Raw genomic sequence first — 22122 nt, 5'->3', positions numbered from 1 at the left:
CTCAGAAATCTGCCTGCCTTTGCGTCTGAGTGCTGGGATTAAAGGAGTGCGCCACCACGCCCGGCACATATATATAGTTTTCAAACATGATTCAGTAAGAGTACCATGCTAGGCACAGCCACTCAGTACAGTGCATTCTAAAAACCCATCTCCTTTCATGTTGCTCTGCAATTATCCGTGAGACCACTTACAGTATTTGGGGACCTAGTCATTGCCAAGCATGGCCTCCTTTGATGGGATTATCTTTTTATTTGTGCGATTCTGGAGACTGAAGCCACGACCTTGAACCTGCTAGGTAAGAAATCCACCTCTGAACTACAGATCCAACTCACTATCAAGCTTTGATAAGTAAGTTGTGGTATGAGATCATACATAAATAATTATTCTATTGCATGTAATCCTTTAGGAAAGGATACAGAACACGCTATAAAATTGGAAGGGGAAAAAACAGATATTAATGAAGAATGTGTAAAAAAACCAAGCAAACAAAAAGAATATGTAGACATGACATACAACATAATGAGCTGATTGCAAAGGTACAAAGACGATTAACAGCAGCATCAAGCTATTTGTAGCTAGGAGAAGAGCAAGTATGTATGAAGACAGTTGGACTAGCAAATATTAATACTATTGATAACAGTACCACCCTTAGTTAACAGTATCCAGTGCTTACTGTGAGCCAGAGAGTGTTGTGAGTTGTTTTTGTGAGTTAATCCAATCAATGCTGTAGAGTTCTGCACAGTAATTATGCATCACTGGCCACATTTGATGGGGAGGGGGGAGGGAGCAGTTTCAGACAAGTACTTTCAGACAAGACTTACCCACAAGTCTTGGCATGAGGTATAAATTTAGTCTGCTCTCTTACACAACTCAGAACTATTAATGCTTTGATAACTACAGGAAATAGAAATGTTTCCAGAATAAAGACTTTTCTAGTCTTAAATCTACTTTCTTGTGGGTTTCCTACAATAGAAATAAAACTAATTCTAAATGTCATCTGTGAGAAATCATCATCTCTATTGTTGAGAGACTAAAACTTTTAAATATTTGTTCTCATTAAGCAAATTTCCAGCTGGGTTATATTTGGGGACAGGAGCTCAGATGACCTTTGGACTTTCCCGGGACTTTGTTAATCTTATCAGGAAACACTTTGTTCCCTGACAACTTTCCAACTTGACTAAGAATACATTCTCACCAAACTTTTGCTGGAGAGCAAACATCAGAGGATGCTCTGGGGTCACCTCTGCCTGGGTGTTGTGCTCTTTGCAGGTGCTTTGATAGATATCAAGTACATGCTAAATGGCAAGCACAGAGTAGCCTAGATTTTTTTAAAAAAAATATTTGAAGAACTTCTGTGCACTTGAATTTTTAACAAAGTCAGAGTTTAGATTTCACAGCTGTCAAATATCTGGTTCTATTTTTTTCTGTCAGGTCTTGGTTTCAGCGTGGAACTGGCCATAAGCAAGTGGATGAACAATGAAGCATCTGGGTGAAAGTTTAGGAGGAGCAGAGAGAAACAGAGAAAGATGCATGCATCACTTTATGATTTGATTAACCATCTCCTTTCCAGTGTCAAAGAAATACTTTACAAGCCTGCTTTGTTTAAGAAAATACTTATCAAATGAGAGTACATTAGTCTGTTTCTTTGGAATCATGGTGATTAACAATTTCATTTATTCATATAAAGCTTTTCATTTCAAAAGTGCTTTTCTTTTCAAAACTAAGCTACTATGTTTTCTTGCTTAATGATATCATTAATATGGCTCAGTAATTTCTTGCCATGGTTAGGGTTTGTAAATGAATTAGGTTAAGAAGGTGGCTTGTTCTGAAAACATAAGGACTTTAGTTCAAATCCCCAGCCTCCATGTTAAAAAACAAACCCCCAAGGTATGAACAGGTAAGGCTGGGGGTGTCTGTAACCCTGGCTCTGAGGTACAGAGATAGGCAGATCCCAAAAGCTCACTGGCCAACTAACCTAGATGAAAATGTTTAGTGAAAGACTGTCTCAAGGCAGTCAGGGGGAAAGTGACCAAGGATGATACTTAATGTCCTGTTCTGGGGTCTGTTCGACAACACCTAGATGCATTTACAAACTTATGTGTCTGTATCATCACATCAACACACACGCACACGCACATGCACGCACATGCACGCACACGCATGTGCACGCACACACACACACACACACACGCGTGCACACGCGCGCACACACACACACACACACACACACACACACGCACACACGCACACACACACACACACACACGCACATGCACGCACACGCATGTGCACGCACACACACACACACACACACGCGTGCACACGCGCGCACACACACACACACACACACACACACACACACACACACACGCACATGCACGCACACACGCACACACACACACACACACGCACACACGCACACACGCACACACGCACATGCACACACGCACACACGCACATGCACACACGCACACACGCACACACACACACACAAATGTTCCCTGAATGTTATTTCAAATGGCAGTAAAGAACCTACTTTAGCCTTGCATTGAGTTATTTCTCAAGAGATCCTGAACACATGTGTAGAAATAATATTGATTGTACAATTGTTCATAGACATATTCTATGTGTAAAAAGGTAAAAAGGGTTCCATTCAGACAGAGACCACATGACAGAGGTCATGGTGAAAGTAGTAAGTCGATTTTTAAATTCAGGGTTTTTTCCTATTTGAGATATGGAAATGTAGGGATTTATTACCTAGTGTCAGGTATTCTTATTCTTGCTAATTCACATACCCACTATTTCTACTTTTCATAAAAGGAAGACAAAATTACAAAAAAAAAAAAAAAAAGAGTAACACATATTCTCACTAAGCCTAGGAATACAAAAGAGAATTTTCTGAAGAACTAGCTGTTTCTCTGGTATGCCTCTTTAAACACTGTTCTGGAAAAATAAAAACAGAGTGAAGAGAAAAATTCAAAATTAGCTTTTGAAATGTTTGACCTTTTCACAATGATATGAAGTTAACATAAATAAAAAGAATTCATCAGAATATACAGTTCAGTCAGAAAAGTCAGTGCTTAAAGATTTTGACTGGAAACCAAGTGATCTAGACCAGGCAGCTCTACGGAAAGCTCCTACTGTGTGCTGTCAAGAGGAGTGGGAGAGTGAGCAGACTATGGACGGTAAATGATCACATTTATGGACAGAAATTGGCTCCCGGGAAAGGAACTCACATAGCAAATATTTATTGACTACCTGTTCTACTCCCCACACTATTTAGAGGAATGCAAATTGGAACAATCTATATTAAAATGCAAAACAATTTGGAAAAAATTAAGCAAGGTCAGCAATGCTGAGGGAAAGAGCTATACATCGTTAATTGGATTGTACATGTGCTCATTGTTTTTCAAAATTATCTGCTCATATACTTGAGGAATTACAGAACTGCTTCTACTTTTTGACCTACTTTATTTCGCTTTGGGGAATGAACCTGAAAGAAATGAGTTCGAAGAACAATGAAGTAATTTTACAAAGATACCTCCAACAGTACTATTTTTAGTAATAACAGAGGCCACAAGGCTGCCTATGAATAGTCACGACCAAAATGAATGGGTATTTGTACTATCAAAGATTATGCTCTTGGGCTGGAGAGATGGCTCAGTGGTTAAGAGCACCGCCTGCTTTTTCGAAGGTCCTGAGTTCAAATCCCAGCAACCACATGGTGGCTCACAACCATCCCTAACGAGATCAGACTCCCTCTTCTGGAGTGTCTGAAGACAGCTACAGTGTACTTACATATAATAATAAATAAATTAAAAAAAGATTATGCTCTTATTTATTTACTTATTTATTCAACAACTATCAATTTTTTTCCTGTTTACTTATTTATCCAAACACTGTTCTCCCTCCTGGTTCCTCCCCTCTCCGAGTTACTTCCCCATTGCCCATTCCCTTCTCCTCTGAAAGGTGGACACCTTTGGTCCTGCCAGATTAGTGGCATCCTCTCCCACTGAGGTCAGACAGGACAATGATGAAGACTGAGCTGCCTGTCTGCTACAAAGGTGACACCGGGCCTTGTTCCAGCCAGTGTATGTTCTTTGGTTGGTGGCTCGGGTTTTGAGAGCTCCCACGGGTCAAGGTTTGTTGACTCTAATAACTATTTGATACACTTATAGGCCAAACATTGTCTTAAAGGCTGAGGAAGAAATGTAAGCCAAACTACATGTGGTGTCTAATAAGACCTTGGGAGCCTGTTCAGTGTCTGCATGAACTAGAGTGTGAGAAGTGGGTGTGGCCACGGCCCCAAGATGGCACCCAGGACTGCTGCCAAGTCTTATGACTGGCACCTGACTTCCTCATAATCCTCAAGATAGCCACGTACCTTGAGCTGCATTGTGCAGATGCACCACGACGTAAGATCGGATGATGTGACAAAAGTAGTCCTGAGCCAATGAACTGTGCCTACGTAGACTGGGGGAGTGGACTGGAGGGGATGAAGGGGGATGGCAGAGAAAGGTCGGGACATTTTTTTCCTGCACATTGTCAAGTTCCTGAATAAACTGCCTTGAGAAGGCTTCTTTTCTGCTGGTCGGAGGTGGTAGCGACACTAGAGAAATGCAGTGTTTCTGGGAAAGGCAGAGTACCATAGGTAGAAATCTTAGGCAGGAGTGCCCTTTTTGCATGGACATGACTGATCATGGAAGCCAGGACTTATGGCCAAGGGGGATCTAGGAGTGTGTGCTGGATTCTAGCTCTCCTAGCTCCTTTAGGACTTCTGAAGCAGGGGACACATTGGAATCAGTTGTAGGTGGTTGTCCTGGTACTTCCGATTGGAGGGGGTGATGAAGAAATAAATATACCAGTGAACATCCAGCTACAAAGATAAGTGGTCCAAAATTGTGAATGTAGTTTGACAAGAAGTAAAGCAAGAAAACTTGGGAGGTTCAGGAAGACTCCAAACACGGAGATGGGTAGAGAAGGAGGGTGGTGGTGAAGGTGGGCAGGAAGAATATGCAGACAGAAGTAACAACAGGTGCAAAAAATTCCCTTTAAGTAGACAGTGTGGCACAGTCATGGAACTGGAAAAGATTAGCAGGACATATGGGATAAACATGAAACCTGAAGGAGACAGGTAGCCAGGTCAGATGCTGCAGGATTTTTTTTTATAAGACCTCTGCACTTATTCTTAAGAATAGCAGGTATACATTTGGGCAGAAAGACACAGATCTGATCAGATCGATGCTTTCCATAATCACTCAACTGCAGATTAGAGGCAGGGTTGTGGAGAATGTGGTCAGAGTTCTAGTTAGATGTGGAGGTGGTTTGGACTACCCAAAATGGCAGCTGTACTGAAGGTCAGATATCAGTGATTTAAGGCACACTTAGGAGGAAAGATGTATAGGTCTTAGGTGTAGAATAGTCATGGCAGGTGAAGCACAGGGTATTTCAGGTACACCTTTTTTTTTGTACTAACCCTTCAAATATTAAGTTATAAAGGTTTGGGTATTACGTTGAATTCCTGTAGCTTCTTTAATAAATTACCAGCAAACAGCACCCTACATCCACAAAAATTTACTTTACAAAGTAAGGTCAAACTTATAATCAATCAAAATTATGCCAGCTAGGCTGTGCTCTTTTTATTGGCTCTACTGGAATAATATTTCTTGTATATGCAATGCATGTGCATTTCTTGCCTGTGACTGGATGGCTGCAGTTCTTGCCAGTCTTAAGACTGTCACTCTTCCTATCTTACATAAAAACATTTGTTACTAGATTGGAGACTATCTTAGATACAATTTCTAACAATATGATGAAAAACCATGACCAAAGCAACTTGAGGAGGGAAGGGTTTATTTGGCTTATACTTCCATATCATAGTCAATTACAGAAGGAAGTCAGGACAGGAACTCAAGCAGGGGAAGCATGGAGGCAGGAGCTGATGCAGAGGCCATAGAGGAGTCTTACTGTTTACTGGCTTGCTCAGCCTGCTTTCTTATAGAACCAAGGGATGACACCACTCCTAATGGTACAGGCCCTCCCACATCAACTACTAATTAAGAAAATTTCATATAGGCTGGCCTATAGCGTGATTTTATTGAGGCATTTACTCAACTGCAGCTCCTTTCTCTCCAGTGATGATAGCTTCTGTCAAGTTGACATAAAACTAGTCAGGGCAGAGACCCTTTCAGTTAAAAGATAATCACTTCTCTCTCTGTCTCTGTCTGTCTGTCTCTCTGTCTCTGTCTCTGTCTCTGTCTCTCTGTCTCTCTGTCTCTGTCTGTCTGTCTTTCTTCACAATGTAAATAATGTTGCTTTGTCACATGATCCTGATATGCTGTGCTGTCTCAACATGGGCCAATAGCAGCAGGGCTAATTGATCATCTAGCAGAACTCCCAAACCATGAGCCTAAGCAAACCTTTTCTTGTTATAAGTTAATTACCTCTGTCATTGTGAAAGTGAAGTATTAGTTAACACAAAGTTTAGCCTCAAATACTTGCCAGATTTTAAAGACATACTGGCCCTGTGTTGTACTTGTATTCCATGCCCTCCTGTGAATAATCTTATAGTTGAACTTGAACATTTAATCACTTGGTTGGAGCTGTCATTATTTTTAACACAGGCAGGATATAAATAAAAACTATTATAATGTACAATTTAACCATAGTTGTTAGTGATGTAAATATGAATAACTTTTAATATTTACATGTTATAATCACTTGGTTGGAACTGTCATTATTTTTAATACAGGCAGGATATAAATAAAACTATTATAATGTATACTTATATAATGTATAATAACCATAGTTGTTAGTGATGTAGATATGAATAACTGCTAATATTTACATGTTAATGATATACAGTCTCTTGAAAAATCTGTATAAACAAATTAACTATACGTTAGCAGTAATTGTTGTAATATAATGCATGAAATACCATGGAAGCAAAGAACAAGGAGCTACTATCTGTTTTGGGTTTATGTAAAGATGGCTTTAAATAGATAGCATTTGAATCAGTTCTTGAAGTATGAGTGGTATAAAGTATGAGTTTTTGCACTAATGAGAAGAAGAATACAATCAGAACAGTCCTTGGTCTTTTCCTTCACCCATCCCCCTCCTCCTTGTCCTCTTTCTCCTTTTCCTCCTTTTGCTCCTCCTCCTCCTCTTCCTCCCTTTTCTCCTCCTCCTCATCCTTTTTCTCCTCCTTCTTTCCCTCCTTCTCCTTCTTTTTCTCCTCCTCCCTTTTCTTCTCTCCTCCTTTTCTTCCTCCTCCTCCTTTTCTCCTCCTCCTCCTCCTTGTCCTCTTTCTCCTTCTTTTCCTCCTTTTGCTCCTTCTCCTCCTTCTCCTCCACCTGCTCCTTCTCTTCCTCCTGCTTCTCCTCCTTCTGTTTCTTCTCCTCTCTTCCTCTTCTTTATAATAAGGTGTTAGTACTTTCTGGATGTTAACTGGGAATGTGGTCTGGTTGTATCTATGACAGGATGTGTGTCTATATTTTATCTGTGCATGTTTGCATTAATATATAATGCCCTTGAAATCTTTTCATCATTTTCTTTCTTATGTTTTCTTCTAAGAAAAAAGAAGTCTATAAAAAGCTACGTGACAGTGCTAGATTTAGCTCATTTAAACAAAGGTCACAGCATTTCTGAGTAGTAAACACTATTACAAGATCTTTCCAGTGTCTGGATGTTTGGCAGACATGCCTCCATTTGGAAGAAATGACTGGAGCCTAGGGCTGGGAGACAGATGTGCTGTGAAGTCCATGAGCATCTGGGAACAGCAAACATATCCTTTTTTTTTTTTTTTTCGTTTTCTTTTCCCAGCGACAGCCAAGAAGTGAATTAAGGCAAAGACCTCTTCTTTGCTTGAGTTAGGGAGACTGTTGCAGGCTTAGAGAACGGGGCCTTACTGTTTGAAACCAAATGGGAAAGAGGGGATTTACTTAAGGTACTGAAGTCAGGGGTGCAGGGTTCCTTTTACTGCTAACTCAGCAACACCTGCATTCTATTCTTAGACTGTTTCCTCCTGTGATGATAATATCAGCAATTAATGTACTTATATTTATAGGCTTTACTTTTCAGGGAATAAAGCCCTTGGGAAGGTCAGCTAATTAATTTCTGTAATGTTTCAGATTAGATTTGTTGTATATTTTATAACCTTGATAATAATAGAGATGATTAAATCACAGAAATATTAAATTACTTTAGAAAGCACTTCCCATAAGGAGATAACAGGAAACAGACTAATAATACAGGTCTTGTTCATTATAAGAAATTTTTTCTACCACTACTTCAGTGTAGGTCAATAGTTGTTAAGAAGGAGGAAGACATTTAAAAACAGAGCAGTTGTACCAACAGAAAACTAATATGCTTAAACATTCTTAGGAAACTCTTATATTAATATGAAGTCAGTTTGTATCTCTGAAGCTCAAGTGACTTCTAAATTGCTGTGAAGTCAGATTAGTCAAATGCCTTCTATAGTCTGTTGAGATCTCTGAACACTTAACCACAGGACTTGGGTTGGAAGGTTTCTTGACGTTAATAGCTGTTCTTATTCTGGTCAAGATACTTGGTATTTGGGGCTGGAGAGATTGCTCAGTGGTTAGGAACACTGGTTGTTCTTCCAGAGGACCTGGGTTCACTTCCCAACATCCACATGGCAGCTCATAACTATCTATCTGTAACTCCAGTTCCAGGAGATCCAACACAATCACAGAAATACATGCAGGTAAAACAATTCCCATAAAATTAAAAAAAGAAACTTAAAGAAAGTAAAAAAGAAAGACCCTGGTAAGTTGAAATAACAATTTTATCAATGCAAATAATAATAATGATAATGATAATAATAATAATAATAATAATAATAATAATAATAATAAAATAGCTCTTGTCAGTGTGTTATTCTCTGCCTGTAAGCATTAGCTTTGTAGTTCAAGACACTGTCATCTTCTACTGGATCACTGCAGCTTATGTGCATGTGGTTTTCTCTGTTGCATCCTCACCTCCTCTTGTCTCCGTTGGAGTTGTCTTTTTTTGTTTGTTTGTTTTTGTTTTGTTTTATTTTGTTTTGTTTTTTTGAGACAGGGTTTCTCTGTATAGCACTGGCTGTCCTGGAACTCACTTAGTAGACCAGGCTGGTCTTGAACTCAGAAATCCACCTGCCTCTGCATCCCAAGTGCTGGGATTAAAGACGTGTGCCACCACACTCGGCTGGAGTTGTCCTTTAAATCATACAAATTGGACAGTTCTTTTCCATAAACCCTTCACTCATATCCATTCATATTGAGACCAACACACTTATATCTATACTGCTCTGAATCTGTGTGATCTTCTTTAATAGTGGAAACTAAGCATGGTCAGGTTAGTACTCAGGGGAATAAAATATACACTTCTCTTTTTTCTAAATTTTTATTTATTAATCATTCCATTTGTTTGCATCTCAAATGATATCCCACTTCTCAGTTACTCCTCTTTCTTATGATGGTCTAAAAGCCTTAACTAAACTGGCCCTTGATAAGTCTTTGGCAAATTGAAACACAATATGCACTAACACTTCCATGCATTATTGCATCTAATCATCCTGCAACATGTCCTTCTGTGTCCAGTGTTTACCAGCTGTGGTGACTTACCTCTCCCTAGATCAGATGCATTTGTCCTATATTTAGACTTTTGCCTATTTCTAAATAGCTCCCTACTTATTTACTGCCTTAAAGCTCAATGCAGATATTTTATAATGGGTGCTCATACTTAACTACTGGAAGTTTAGTAGCATCTCCTATCAGTTTCTTACAGTCTTGTGCATTCATAAGATATCACGGTGTGAATTTACCTTGTAAATTAACTGTGCAACTATTCTGTTTCTTCCTACTTGACCATAAGCTTAATGAAGCTCAACAATTAAGGAGTGCATTCCCAGAGTTTTTAGGGATACTTCACGATCTGACATGTGCTAGGCACTTAGTAAACACTTTTGGATGAATAAATTTAAATGCAATAATTCATGGAAGTGTTAGTACATATCATTTTTAAATTTGCTATTTATATTCTTGCTCTTGGGGACTACTCTATTATATTCATTCCATTCTGTTCTGTTTTTATATTCTCCTGACCAGTAGGAAATAAAGATAACAATAGTTGATACTTCTTGAGTAAAAATTATATGAGAGGCACAAAATATTTTAAAGAAATTAAGCTAATTTACCAACCTTTTTGACACACACTATTGTAACTCTAATTATTAAGATGTTGAAACTGAAGAAGAGTAGGGTCAAGTAAAGAGCAAAGACAAAAAAGTAGAGAAACTGGGATTTAGACTGAGGCAGATTGGTTCCCATTCATGATCACATTACTAACCTATTCAAACCACTTTGTTAGCCTAACAGAAGTTTTCTAACAATTAGATAACACTACTACTCTCTCTTCTTTCTATTCATTTAGGAATGTGCATATTAACTCACCATATGTTGAGTATCAGTTACAAGTTAGGTACTGACCTAGGTTCCAGTACTAAAGAGCATAACAACTTGCTCTTCTTTCTGTTTTTTTTTGGGGGGGGGGAGCAGGGGGTGGTGGAGCGAAAGGATAAAAGCAGTGAAAGAAATGTGACCAACCTTAATTTCCAATGCTGTCAGCAAAATATCAGGCATTTGATAAGCTCGAGTAGAAATTTATATATTTTATAACCTACAGTTCTTGTTTTATGACAAATAATGGGCTTAGACATTTACAAGACGTCTTTAAGATACCTTATTTCTCCAAACACTGACCCAGCTTTCAGAGTAACCAGAACTTGAGCACCATCAGGGCCTCCAAGGACTTGGACTTCTCCGTGTTTGATGATGTACATTTCTTTTCCAATTTCTCCCTAAATGCCATACAGAAGATAGAGTACCATAGTCATTTTCAAAAATGATTATAGCCCACATGAAGAAATCTAACGTCTTCTAGAGGAGCAAATACAAATAAAGAAAGCAGGGAATATCCTTGTAAAAGTAATTATTTTAAGACCTGAGGTAGTTTTGAACGTTGACTAGACAATCACATAAAGCCAAATGACTGAGGAGACAGTGCTTTTCACCACACGACCCCTGTAAACCATCATAAAGCATGAGAAGATACACAGGTCAGTGTATTATTTCAGGAGTGGCTATGGCAGAGAAAGCAATTGCTCACATGGGTGGCTTAGTTTTCTGACTCTGGTTTCTACTGCTCTGGTCTAAAGAAGCTGCTTTGTGTAGCAAGAGAGCTGGAGTATCAGCCGTTAAAGTCAAACCTGTCTTATGCCCCTGTTGCTGAGGTATGATCCAGGAAATGGGAGACTTTGAAGTACTTATACTATATTGTAACACCATGCTAGTGTAGTTATTCTCATTAAATTCCTGTCTGTATTTGATGAGTCTCATGGTCAGAGTAACAGCTAACAATTTACCTCTTGGAAAGTTCACATAGCTACCAATCAATGATGCTAATTGTACACCTTAGGCAGTGTGGACACCCAAATGTGAATAGAATAAAGTGGGGCAGTTCACAAGAACATAGATAGCTAATTTAAATATATAATGTAAATACATTGATTTTTTTATATGTACTTACTGCTTACATTAGCATTTGGGCTACAACTGATCATGTAGTTATATGCCTTATCCTATTTAAGAATTCTACAGAATTCTACAGTCTGCGAAGCTGACTCAAGTGAATAAAGTGCTCTTTGTAAAGCATAAAGACTGAAGTTCAGATCTCTAACATTCACATACAAGCCAGACAAGCACGAAGGCTTGGTTATAATCAGTCCATTCGGCGACTAGAGATAGGACGTTCCCTGGGCAACCGGCTAACTAGGGAAGCTGAGTTCTTAGTTCCAAGTTCACCAAGAGATTTTGTTTCAGTAAATGAATGGAGAATAGTGTAAGAAAAGCCTTGATGTCAACCTTTGGTGTCCACACATGTATACATACATGCAGGCTCACCAGCAAACATAAACCACATCCAGCATCATGCATACACACATAAATGTATGCCACACATATATGTCTCTTTTTCTACTCTCCCAGCTCCCTCTCCCCAACCAAACCAACCTGAAACCCATACTGGACTGAAGTTACAGATGAACTTGTAGAGATATTTTGTTCTTATCTTTGTGGTTAACTAAAATGTATCCATATAATCCTTAAGATGTAGGACTGTACCTGATTTCTTTAGTCTTTAATGTGTATATTTTTGACAAGATCCCTATTTGTATTCTTTGCTATATAATAAATACTAAGTTATAAATATAGTGTTATATTAAATAATGTTAAATAATTCCAATCTCTACCCACTAAAAACATGTCATACAAGAATGTCACTGATATTTTAAGACAAGGTAGGTTGTTAAATCCTACAATTTATTTATTTGTTTGCTTGCTTGCCTGTTCACTTATTTATTTATTTAAGTGTGTATGTGTGTGTGTGTAGGCTAGAAAAGGGTTTGAGTATCTTAGCCCTCCATGTATTCCTTTGAAGCAAGATCTCTTCCTGAACCTGGTGCTTAGACTTTTCTCTGTTCTTCTGGAAGTCAGTAAGCCCAAGAAGTCTACTTGTATTCACCTCCACTTAGGGCTGGAGATAATGACATGGATGCTGAAATCTGAACTCCAGTCCTCATGATTACACAACAAACATTCTTAACTACTAAGCCACTTCTTCAGAACAGGATGTTAAATTCTAAATAGGCAAGTTTGCATAACACTGGGCATTATTTGGGTAACAGTCAAAATAAATAGGGTTTTAATAATTTTCTGAGCTATTGGTGTGGTTTAAATATCTACCCCAAATTTCAATTGTTAAGAATTTAATCTTCCCTCCACTATCCTGCCACATTTCTACTCACCTTCATCAGACCTGCTAGTCTAAAAGCAAATAGGTTAGGTTTCCTTCCCATAACCATTGTCCCTACCCACTGAGTCCTCTGGGGCACACCTAGCAGCCCTGAGCCACCTGCTCTCTCCCCTGGACCCCAATTCTCCCATTACCTTTCAGGCTACCATCATCAGACCTGAACCATACAGCCCAAGGATACCCATCAGAGGCCTGCCACATCAGGATCATTGAGGTTAGACCCCGTTTCAATATCTACTACAAGAGAAACATCCAGGGACTAAAGCTATCCAGATGGCTAAGGCCCTCTAAAGGAGGCAATCAATAAAAACCAGAGGAATATGACAAATTCAAATTTAAACAATATCTATCCAGCCCTGCAGAAAATACAAGAAGGAAAACTGCAAACAAGAAAGCACAGGAGACCTTGGAGAGCCATCTTGGGTCCTGGATCCCTCAGAGACTAGTCTGCACAGGTGAGAGTGCAGACTAAAGAAGCAATACAGCTTCTGGGACAGACCCCCTTTCCAGCTCCAGACATGCCAGAGCAACTGGGGGAGTCATCTTGGGTCCCGGATCCCTCAGAGTCTAGTCTGCACAGGTGAGAGTGCGGACTACAGAAACTACACAGCTTCTGGGACAGGCAGAGTGACACAGCTTCTGCGACAGACACCATTTTGGCTCCAAACACCCAGGCACCTTCTCTGTAAGAGGAAAAGTATCTGCCCTGGAGGGCTTTGCCAGAGCATCTTGTTTCCCGGATCCCTCAGAGACTAATCTGTCAGGTGAGAGTGAGGACTACAGAAGCTAAACAGCTTCTGGGACAGGCCCTGTTTCGGGCCTTCATCTTCAGCCAGGAGGCAGGTCTGAATGTCAGATATCTGTGCACCTTCCCTGCAAGAGGAGAGCTTGCCTGCAGAGAGTACTCTGACCACTGAGACTCAGGAGAGAGCTAGACTCCCAAGTCTGCCGACAGAGACTAACAGAATCACAAGAGGAACAAGCTCCATCTAGAGACAACTATAACAACTATAGACATTACCAGATGGCAAAAGGCAAATGTAAGAATCTTACTAACAGAAACCAAGACCACTCACCATCATCAGAACTCAGCACTCCCACCTCAGCCAGTCCTGGATACTCCAACACACCCAAAAAGCAAGACTTGGATTTAAAATCATATCTCATGATGCTGGAAGAGGACATCAAGAAGGATTTTAATAACTCACTTAAAGAAATACAGGAGAACACTGCTAAAGAGTTAGAAGTCCTGAAAGAAAAACAGGAAAACACATCCAAACAGGTGATGGAAATGAACAAAACCATACTAGACCTAAAAAGGGAAGTAAACACAATAAAGAAAACCCAAAGTGAGGCAACGCTGGAGATAGAAACCCTAGGAAAGAAATCTGGAACCGTAGATGCGAGCATCAGCAACAGAATACAAGAGATGAAAGAGAGAATATCAGGTGCAGAAGATTCCATAGAGAACATCAGTACAACAATTAAAGAAAATACAAAATGCAAAAAGATCCTAACTCAAAACATCCAGGAAATCCAGGACACAATGAGAAGACCAAACCTCGGGTAATAGGAGTAGATGAGAATGAAGATTTTCAACTTAAAGGGCCAGCAAATATCTTCAAAATATATATATATAAGAAAACTCCCCAAACCTATAGAAAGAGATGCCCATGAACATACAAGAAGCCTACAGAACTCCAAATAGACTGGAACAGAAAAAAATTCCTCCAGACACATAATTATCAGAACAACAAATGCACTAAATAAAGATAGAATATTAAAAGCAGTAAGGGAAAAAGGTCAAGTAACATATAAAGGTAGGCCTATCAGAATTACACCAGACTTCTCACCAGAGACTATGAAAGCCAGAAGATCCTGGACAGATGTTATACAGACACTAAGAGAACACAAATGCCAGACCAGGCTACTATACCCAGCAAAACTCTCAACTACCATAAATGGAGAAATCAAAGTATTCCATGATAAAACCAAATTCACACAATATCTTTCCACGAATCCAGCCCTTCAAAGGATAATAAAGGGAAAACACCAACTCAAGGACGGAAACTACACCCTAAAAAAAGCAAGAAAGTAATCCTTCAACAAACCTAAAAGAAAACAGCTGCAAGGACAGAATCCCAACTTTAACAACAAAAATAACAGGAAGCAACAGTTACTTTTCTTTAATTTCTCTTAACATCAATGGACTCAATTCCCCAATAAAAAGACAAAGACTAATAGACGGGATACACAAACAGGACCCAATATTTTGTTGCTTACAGGAAACCCACCTCAGGGAAAAGGACAGACACTACCTCAGAGTAAATGGCTGGAAAACAATTTTCCAAGCAAATGGTCTGAAGAAACAAGTTGGAGTAGCCATTCTAATATCGAATAAAATTGACTTCCAACCCAAAGTTATCAAAAAGACAAGGAGGGGCACTTCATACTCATCAAAGTTAAAATCAACTAAGATGAACTCTCAATTCTGAATATTTATGCTCCAAATACAAGGGCAGCCACATTCATTAAAGAAACTTTAGTAAAGCTCAAAGCACACATTGCAGCTCACACAATAATAGTGGGAGACTTCAACACCCCACTCTCACCAATGGACAGATCCTGGAAACAGAACCTAAACAGAGACACATGGACACTAACAGAAGTTATGAAACAAATGGATTTAATAGATATCTACAGAACATTTTATCCTAAAACAAAAGGATATACCTTCTTCTCAGCACCACATGGTACCTCCTCCAAAACTGACCATACAATGGGTCACAAAACAGGCCTCAACAGATACAAAAATATTTAAATTATCCTATGTATCTTATCTGATCACCACAGACTAAAGATGATCTTCAATAACAACATAACTAATAGAAAGCCAACATTCATGTGGAAACTGAACAACACTCTACTCAATGATTCCTTGGTGAAGGATGAACTAAAGACAGAAATTAAAGACTTTTTAGAGTTTAATGAAAATGAAGTCACAACATACACAAACTTATGGGACACAATGAAGACAGTCTTAAAAGGAAAACTCAGAGCCCTGAGTGCCTCCAGAAAGAAACTAGAGAGAGCATACACTAGCAGTCTGACAGCACACCTAGAAGCTCTAGAACTAAAGGAAGCAAATTCACCCAAGAGGAGTACACAGTAGGAAATAATTAAACTCAGGGCTGAAATAAACCAAGTGGAAACAAAATGAACCGTTCAAAGTATGAACCAAATCAGGAGCTGGTTCTCTGAGAAAATCAACAAGATAGATAAACCCTTAGCCAGACTAACTAGAAGGCACAGGGACAGAATCTAACTAACAAAATCAGAAATGAAAAAGGAGACACAACAACAGAACCTGAAGAAGTCCAAAACATCATCAGATCCTACCGCAAAAGGCTATACTCAACAAAACTAGAAAACCTGGATGAAATGGACAACTTCCTAGACAGATAACAGGTACCAAAGTTAAATCAGGATCAGATTATCAATCTTAACAGTCCCATCTCCCCTAAAGAAATAGAAGCTCTCATTAATAGTCTCCCAACCAAAAAAAAAAAAGAAAAGAAAAAAAAACAAACCCCAGGACCAGATAGGTTTAGTGCATAGTTCTATCTGATCTTCAAAGAAGACCTAATTCTAACTTTCCTCCAATGATCGTACAAAATAGAAACAGAAGGTACTCTACCCAATTTATTCTATGAAGCCAAAATTACTCTGATACCAAAGCCACAAAAAGATCCAATAAAGAAAGAGAACTTCAGACCACTTTCCCTTATGAATATCGACGCAAAAATAATAAAATCATCACAACCAAATCCAAGAACACATCAAAAGGATCATCCATCATGAACAAGTAGGCTTCATCCTAGGGATGCAGGGATGGTTTAATATATGGAAATCCATCAATGTAATCCACTATATAAACAAACTCAAAGACAAAAACCACATGATCATCTTGTTAGAAGCTGAGAAAGCATTTGACAAAATTCAACACCCCTTCATGATAAAAGTTTTGGAAAGATCAGGAATTCAAGGCTCATACCTAAACATAATAAAAGCCATCTACAGCAAACCAGTAGCCAACATTAAACTAAATGGAGAGAATCGCACTAAAATCAGGTACTAGACAAAGCTGCCCACTTTCTCCCTACCTATTCAATATAGTACTTGAAGTTCTAGCTAGAGCAAATTCCACCAGAGAACTCCTAAACTTGATAAACAGCTTAAGTGCAGTAGCTAGATATAAAATTATCTCAAATAAATCAATGGCCTTTCTCTACCCAAATAATAAACGGACTGAGAAAGAAATTAGGGAAACAACACCATTCACAATAGTCACAAATAATATAAAATACCTTGGTGTGACTCTAACTAAGGAAGTAAAAGATCTGTATGATAAGAACTTCAAGTCTCTGAAGAAAGAAATTAAAGAAGATCTCACAGGATGGAAAGATCTCCCATGCTCATGGATTGGCAGGCTTAATATAGTAAAAATGGCTATCCTGCTGAAAGCAATCTACAGATTCAATGCAATCCCCATCAAAATCCCAACTCAATTCTTCATTGAGATAGGAAGGACAATTTGAAAATTCACCTGTAAAAATAAAAAACCTAGGATAGGAAAAACTATTCTCAACTATAAAATAACCTCTGGTGGAATCACCATGCCTGACATTAAGCTGTACTACATAGCAATTGTGATTAAAAAAAAGCTGCATGATACTGGTACAGTGACAGCCAAGTAGACCAATTGAATAGAATTAAAGACCCAGAAATGAACCCACACACCTATGGTCACTTGATCTTTGACAAGGGAGCTAAAACCATCCAGTGGAAAAAAGACAGCATTTTCAAAAAATGGTACTGGCACAACTGGTGGTTATCATGTAGAAGAATGCAAATTGATCAATTCTTATCTCCTTGTACAAAGCTCAAGTCTAAGTGGATCAAAGACCTCCACATAAGATCAAAGACACTGAAATTAATAGACGAGAAAGTGGGTAAAAGCCTCAAAGATATGGGCACAGGGGAAAAATTGCTAAACAGAATAGCAATGACATGTGCTGTAAGATCAAGAATTGACAAATGGGATCTCATAAAATTGCAAAGCTTTTGTAAGGCAAAAGACACTGTCAATAAGACAAAAAGGTCACCAACAGAGTGGGAAAGAATTTTTACCAATCCTAAATCTGATAGGAGACTAATATCCAATATATACAAAGAGCTCAAGAAACTGGACTACAGAAATTCAAATAACCCCATTAAAAATGGGGTTCAGAGCTAAACAAAGAATTCTTAAATGAGGAATATGGAATGGCTGAGAAGCACCTGAAAAAATGTTCAACATCCTTAATCATCAGGGAAATGCAAATCAAAACAACCTTGAGATTCCACCTCACACCAGTCAGAATGGCTAAGATCAAAAATTCAGGTGACAGCAGATGCTGGCAAGGATGTGGAGAAAGAGGAATACTTCTCCACTGCTGGTGGGATTGCAAGCTTGTACAACTACTCTGGAAGTCAGTCTGGAGGTTCCTCAGAAAATTGGACATAATACTACCGGAAGATCCAGCAATACCTCTCCTGGGCATATCCCCAGAAGAAGTTCTAACTGGTAATAAGAACACAGGCTCCACTATGTTCATAGCAGTCTTATTTATAATAGCCAGAAGCTGGAAAGAACCCAGATGTCCCTCAACAGAAAAATGGATACAGAAAATGTGGTACATTTACATAATGGAGCACTACTCGGCTATTAAAAACAATGAATTTATGAAATTCTTGGACAAATGGATGTATCTGGAGGATATCATCCTTATTGAGGTAACCCAATCACAAAATAAGTCAGTAAATAGGCACTAACTGATAAGTGGATATTAGCCCAGAAACATAGAACACCCAAGATACAATTTGCAAACCACAAGAAAATCAAGAAGAGGGAAGACCAATGGGTAAATACTTCATTCCTCCTTAGAATAGGGAACAAAATACCCATGAAAGGAGTTACAGAGACAAAGTCTGGAGCTAACACGAAAGGATGGACTATCCAGAGAATACGCCACCCACAGATCCATCCCATAATCAGCCACCAAACCCAGACACTATTGCATATGCCAGAAAGATTTTGCTGAAGGGACCCTGTTATAGCTGTCTCATATGAGGCTGTGCCAGTGTCTGGCAAATACAGAAGTAGATGCTCACAGTCATCTATAAGATGGAACACAGGGCCCCCAATGGAGAAGCTAGAGAAAGCACCCAAGGAGCTGAAGGGATCTGCAACCCTATAGGTGGAACAACAATATGAACTAACCAGTACCCCGGAGCTCGTGTCTCTAGCTGCATATGTAGCAGAAGATGGCCTAGTTGGCCATCACTGGGAAGACTTGGTATTGCATCACTTGGTATTGCAAACTTTATATGCCCCATTACAAGGGAATGCCAGAGTCAAGAAGCAGGAGTGGGTGGGTAGGGGAGCAGGGCGGAGGGAGGGTATAGGGAACTTTCAGGATAGCATTTGAAATGTATATAAAGAAAATATCTAATAAAAAAATAGAAAAAAAGAAAATGCTAATTTCAAGCACAGTGAGACAAATTATCAATAATAATAAAAAAATACTATTTGAAATCTGATAAAAGAAAAAAAAAGGAAAAGGAAAGAACAGGAAACAAGTAATACCAGCAAAAACAAGGGAAGCACACACTAACACCACCAACATAAAAATAACAGGAAGTAAATGTGCCACATTTTCTGTATCCATTCCTCTATTAAAGGACATCTGGGTTCTTTCCAGCATCTGGCTATTATAAATAAGGCTGCTATTAAAATAGTAGAGCATGTGTCCAGTTGTCTCCTGAGAGGCTCTGCTAGAGCCTGATAAATACAGAGGCAAATGCTTGCAGCCAACCATTGGGCTGAGCACAGGGTCCCCAATGGAGGAGTTAGAGAAAGAACTGAAAAAGCTGAAGGAGTTTGCAACCCTATAGGAAGAACAACAATATTTATCAACCAGACGCACCCCCCCACCCCAGCTCCCAGGGACTATATCCCCAGCCAAAGAGTACACATAGAGGGAATCATGGCTTCAGGTGCATATGTAGGCATCAATGGGAGGAGAGGTCCTTGGTTTTGTGAAGGCTTGATGCCCCAGTGTAGGGTATGCCAGGGCAGGGAGGTAGGAGTTTGTGGGTGGGGAACCACCTTCGTAGAAGCAAGGGGAAGGGGTATAGGATAGGAGGATTCAGGGGGGGAAACTAGGAAAGGGAATAAAAAAACCAAAACCAAAAAATAACAGGAAGTAACAATCACTGATCATTAGTATCTCTCAACACCAATGGAATAAATTTCCCAATAAAAAGACATAGGATGCAAAAACAAGATTCATCATTCTGCTGCACACAAGAAACACACTTCAGAAATAAAGATAGACATTATCTCAGAGTAAAGGGCTGGAAAAGAGTTCTGCAAACAAATGGACCTAAGAAGAAAGCTGGAATAGTCATTCTAATATCTAATAAAATTAACTTTTGACTAAAATTAATCAAAAGAGATAGGGAAGGACACTTCATACTCATCAGAGGAAAACATCTACCAAGATGATATCTCAATTCTGAACATCTATGACCGAAACACAATGGCACCCATACTTGTGTAAGAAACATTACTAAAGCTTGAATCACACACCAAACCTCACACATTAATAGTGGGAGACTTTAACAACTCACTCTCATCAATTGACAGGTCATGCAGACAAACACTAAAGAAAGAAATAATGAAACTAACAGACATTTTGAATGAAATTTACCTAACAGGCATCTATAGAATATTTCACCCAAACATAAAAGTATATACCTTTTTCTGAGCATCTCATGAATCCTTCTCCAAAATTGACCATATAGTTGGTCACAAACAAATCTCAATAGATACAAGAAAATTGAAATAATGCCTTATATCTTATCAGACCACCGTGAATTAAAGCTGGACTGCAACAAGAGAAATACCAGAAGGCTACACTCTCATAGAAACTGAACAACTTTCGACTCAATTATCTCTGCGTCAGGGAAAAAAAAAGTAAAGACTTTCTAGAATTTAATGAAAATGAAGGCACAACATACCTATTTTTCTTTTAATTTTATTTTTTGACTTATTCACTTTGCATCCAGCTCACTGTACCCCTTGCAGTCACAATCTGCCACAATCCTTCCCACATCTCCCCTCCTCTCCTCCTCTGAGCAGGAGCCCCTTGGATATCCCCCCTCCACCTTAGGTACTTCTTCTCCAACTGATGCTAGACAAGGCAGCCCAGTTAGAAGAACATATCACATGTAGATACAGGAGCTCACTCAGACAGAAACAGAAACCCATAGGCAAAAAATGGATGGAGCTTGGGGACTTTCATAGAAAATTAGAAGGAAAGATTTCAGGCCCCAGGGAGGATAGGAACTCTGCAGGAAGACCAACAAAGTCAACTAACCTGGACTCTTGGGGCTCTGAGAGTCTGAACCACCAACCAAAGAACATAAACGGGCAGGACCTGGGTCTTTCTGTACATATATAGCAGATGTGCAGCATGGTCTTCATGTCAGTTCTGAGCAACAGGAGTGGGGGCTATCCAAAAAACATATTTAAATTTAAAGAACATAATGAAAGCAGTGCTAAGAGGACTCATAGCACTAAGTGCCTCCATAAAGAAATTAGAAATTTCTCATATAAGCAATTTAAAAGTACACCCAAAAGCCATAGAGAGAAAAAAAGGAAGCAAACACACAGAAGAGTAATATAAGGCAGGAAATAATCAAAGTTAGGGCTGAAATCAATCAGTTAGGAACAAAGAAAACAATACAAAGAATTAAAGAAATCAAGAGCTAGTTTGACAAAATCAACATGACAGGCAAACCCCTAGTCAAACTAACTAAGAGACAGAGAGATAGTATCCAAATAAGCAAAATTAGAAATGAAAAGGAAGACATCACAACAGACCTTGGTGAAATTCAAAGAATCACTAGGTCAAAAGCCTGTATTCTACAAAATTGGAATATCTAAATGAAATGAATGGTTTTCTAGGCAGAAACCACTTACCATAGTTAAATCAAGATCAGGTAAACTATTTAACCATCAGTACAACCCCCAAGGAAATAGAAACATTCATTAATAGTCAAAAAAATAAAATAAAATAAAAAGCCTGGGGTCAGATGCTTTTAATGCAGAATTCTACCAGACCATCACAGAAGAGCTAATAC

The 22122-nt window shown here is 38.9% G+C and overlaps 1 protein-coding gene across 1 annotated transcript in view; it reads right to left on the bottom strand.

Annotated features, from left to right (window-relative positions):
- The window catches only part of Cngb3 (cyclic nucleotide gated channel beta 3), a 229774-nt gene that overhangs the window by 17932 nt on the left and 189720 nt on the right, over positions 1 to 22122 (bottom strand). Inside the window, exon 15 of the mRNA NM_013927.2 lies at positions 10743 to 10861. Within this exon, the coding sequence (NP_038955.1) occupies positions 10743 to 10861 (119 nt within the window). The remainder of the gene's footprint in view (positions 1 to 10742; positions 10862 to 22122) is intronic.

Source organism: Mus musculus, chromosome 4, assembly GCF_000001635.26.
Source record: "Mus musculus strain C57BL/6J chromosome 4, GRCm38.p6 C57BL/6J".
Lineage (NCBI taxonomy): Eukaryota > Metazoa > Chordata > Mammalia > Rodentia > Muridae > Mus > Mus musculus.
This window is presented reverse-complemented; position numbering and strand designations above follow the sequence as displayed.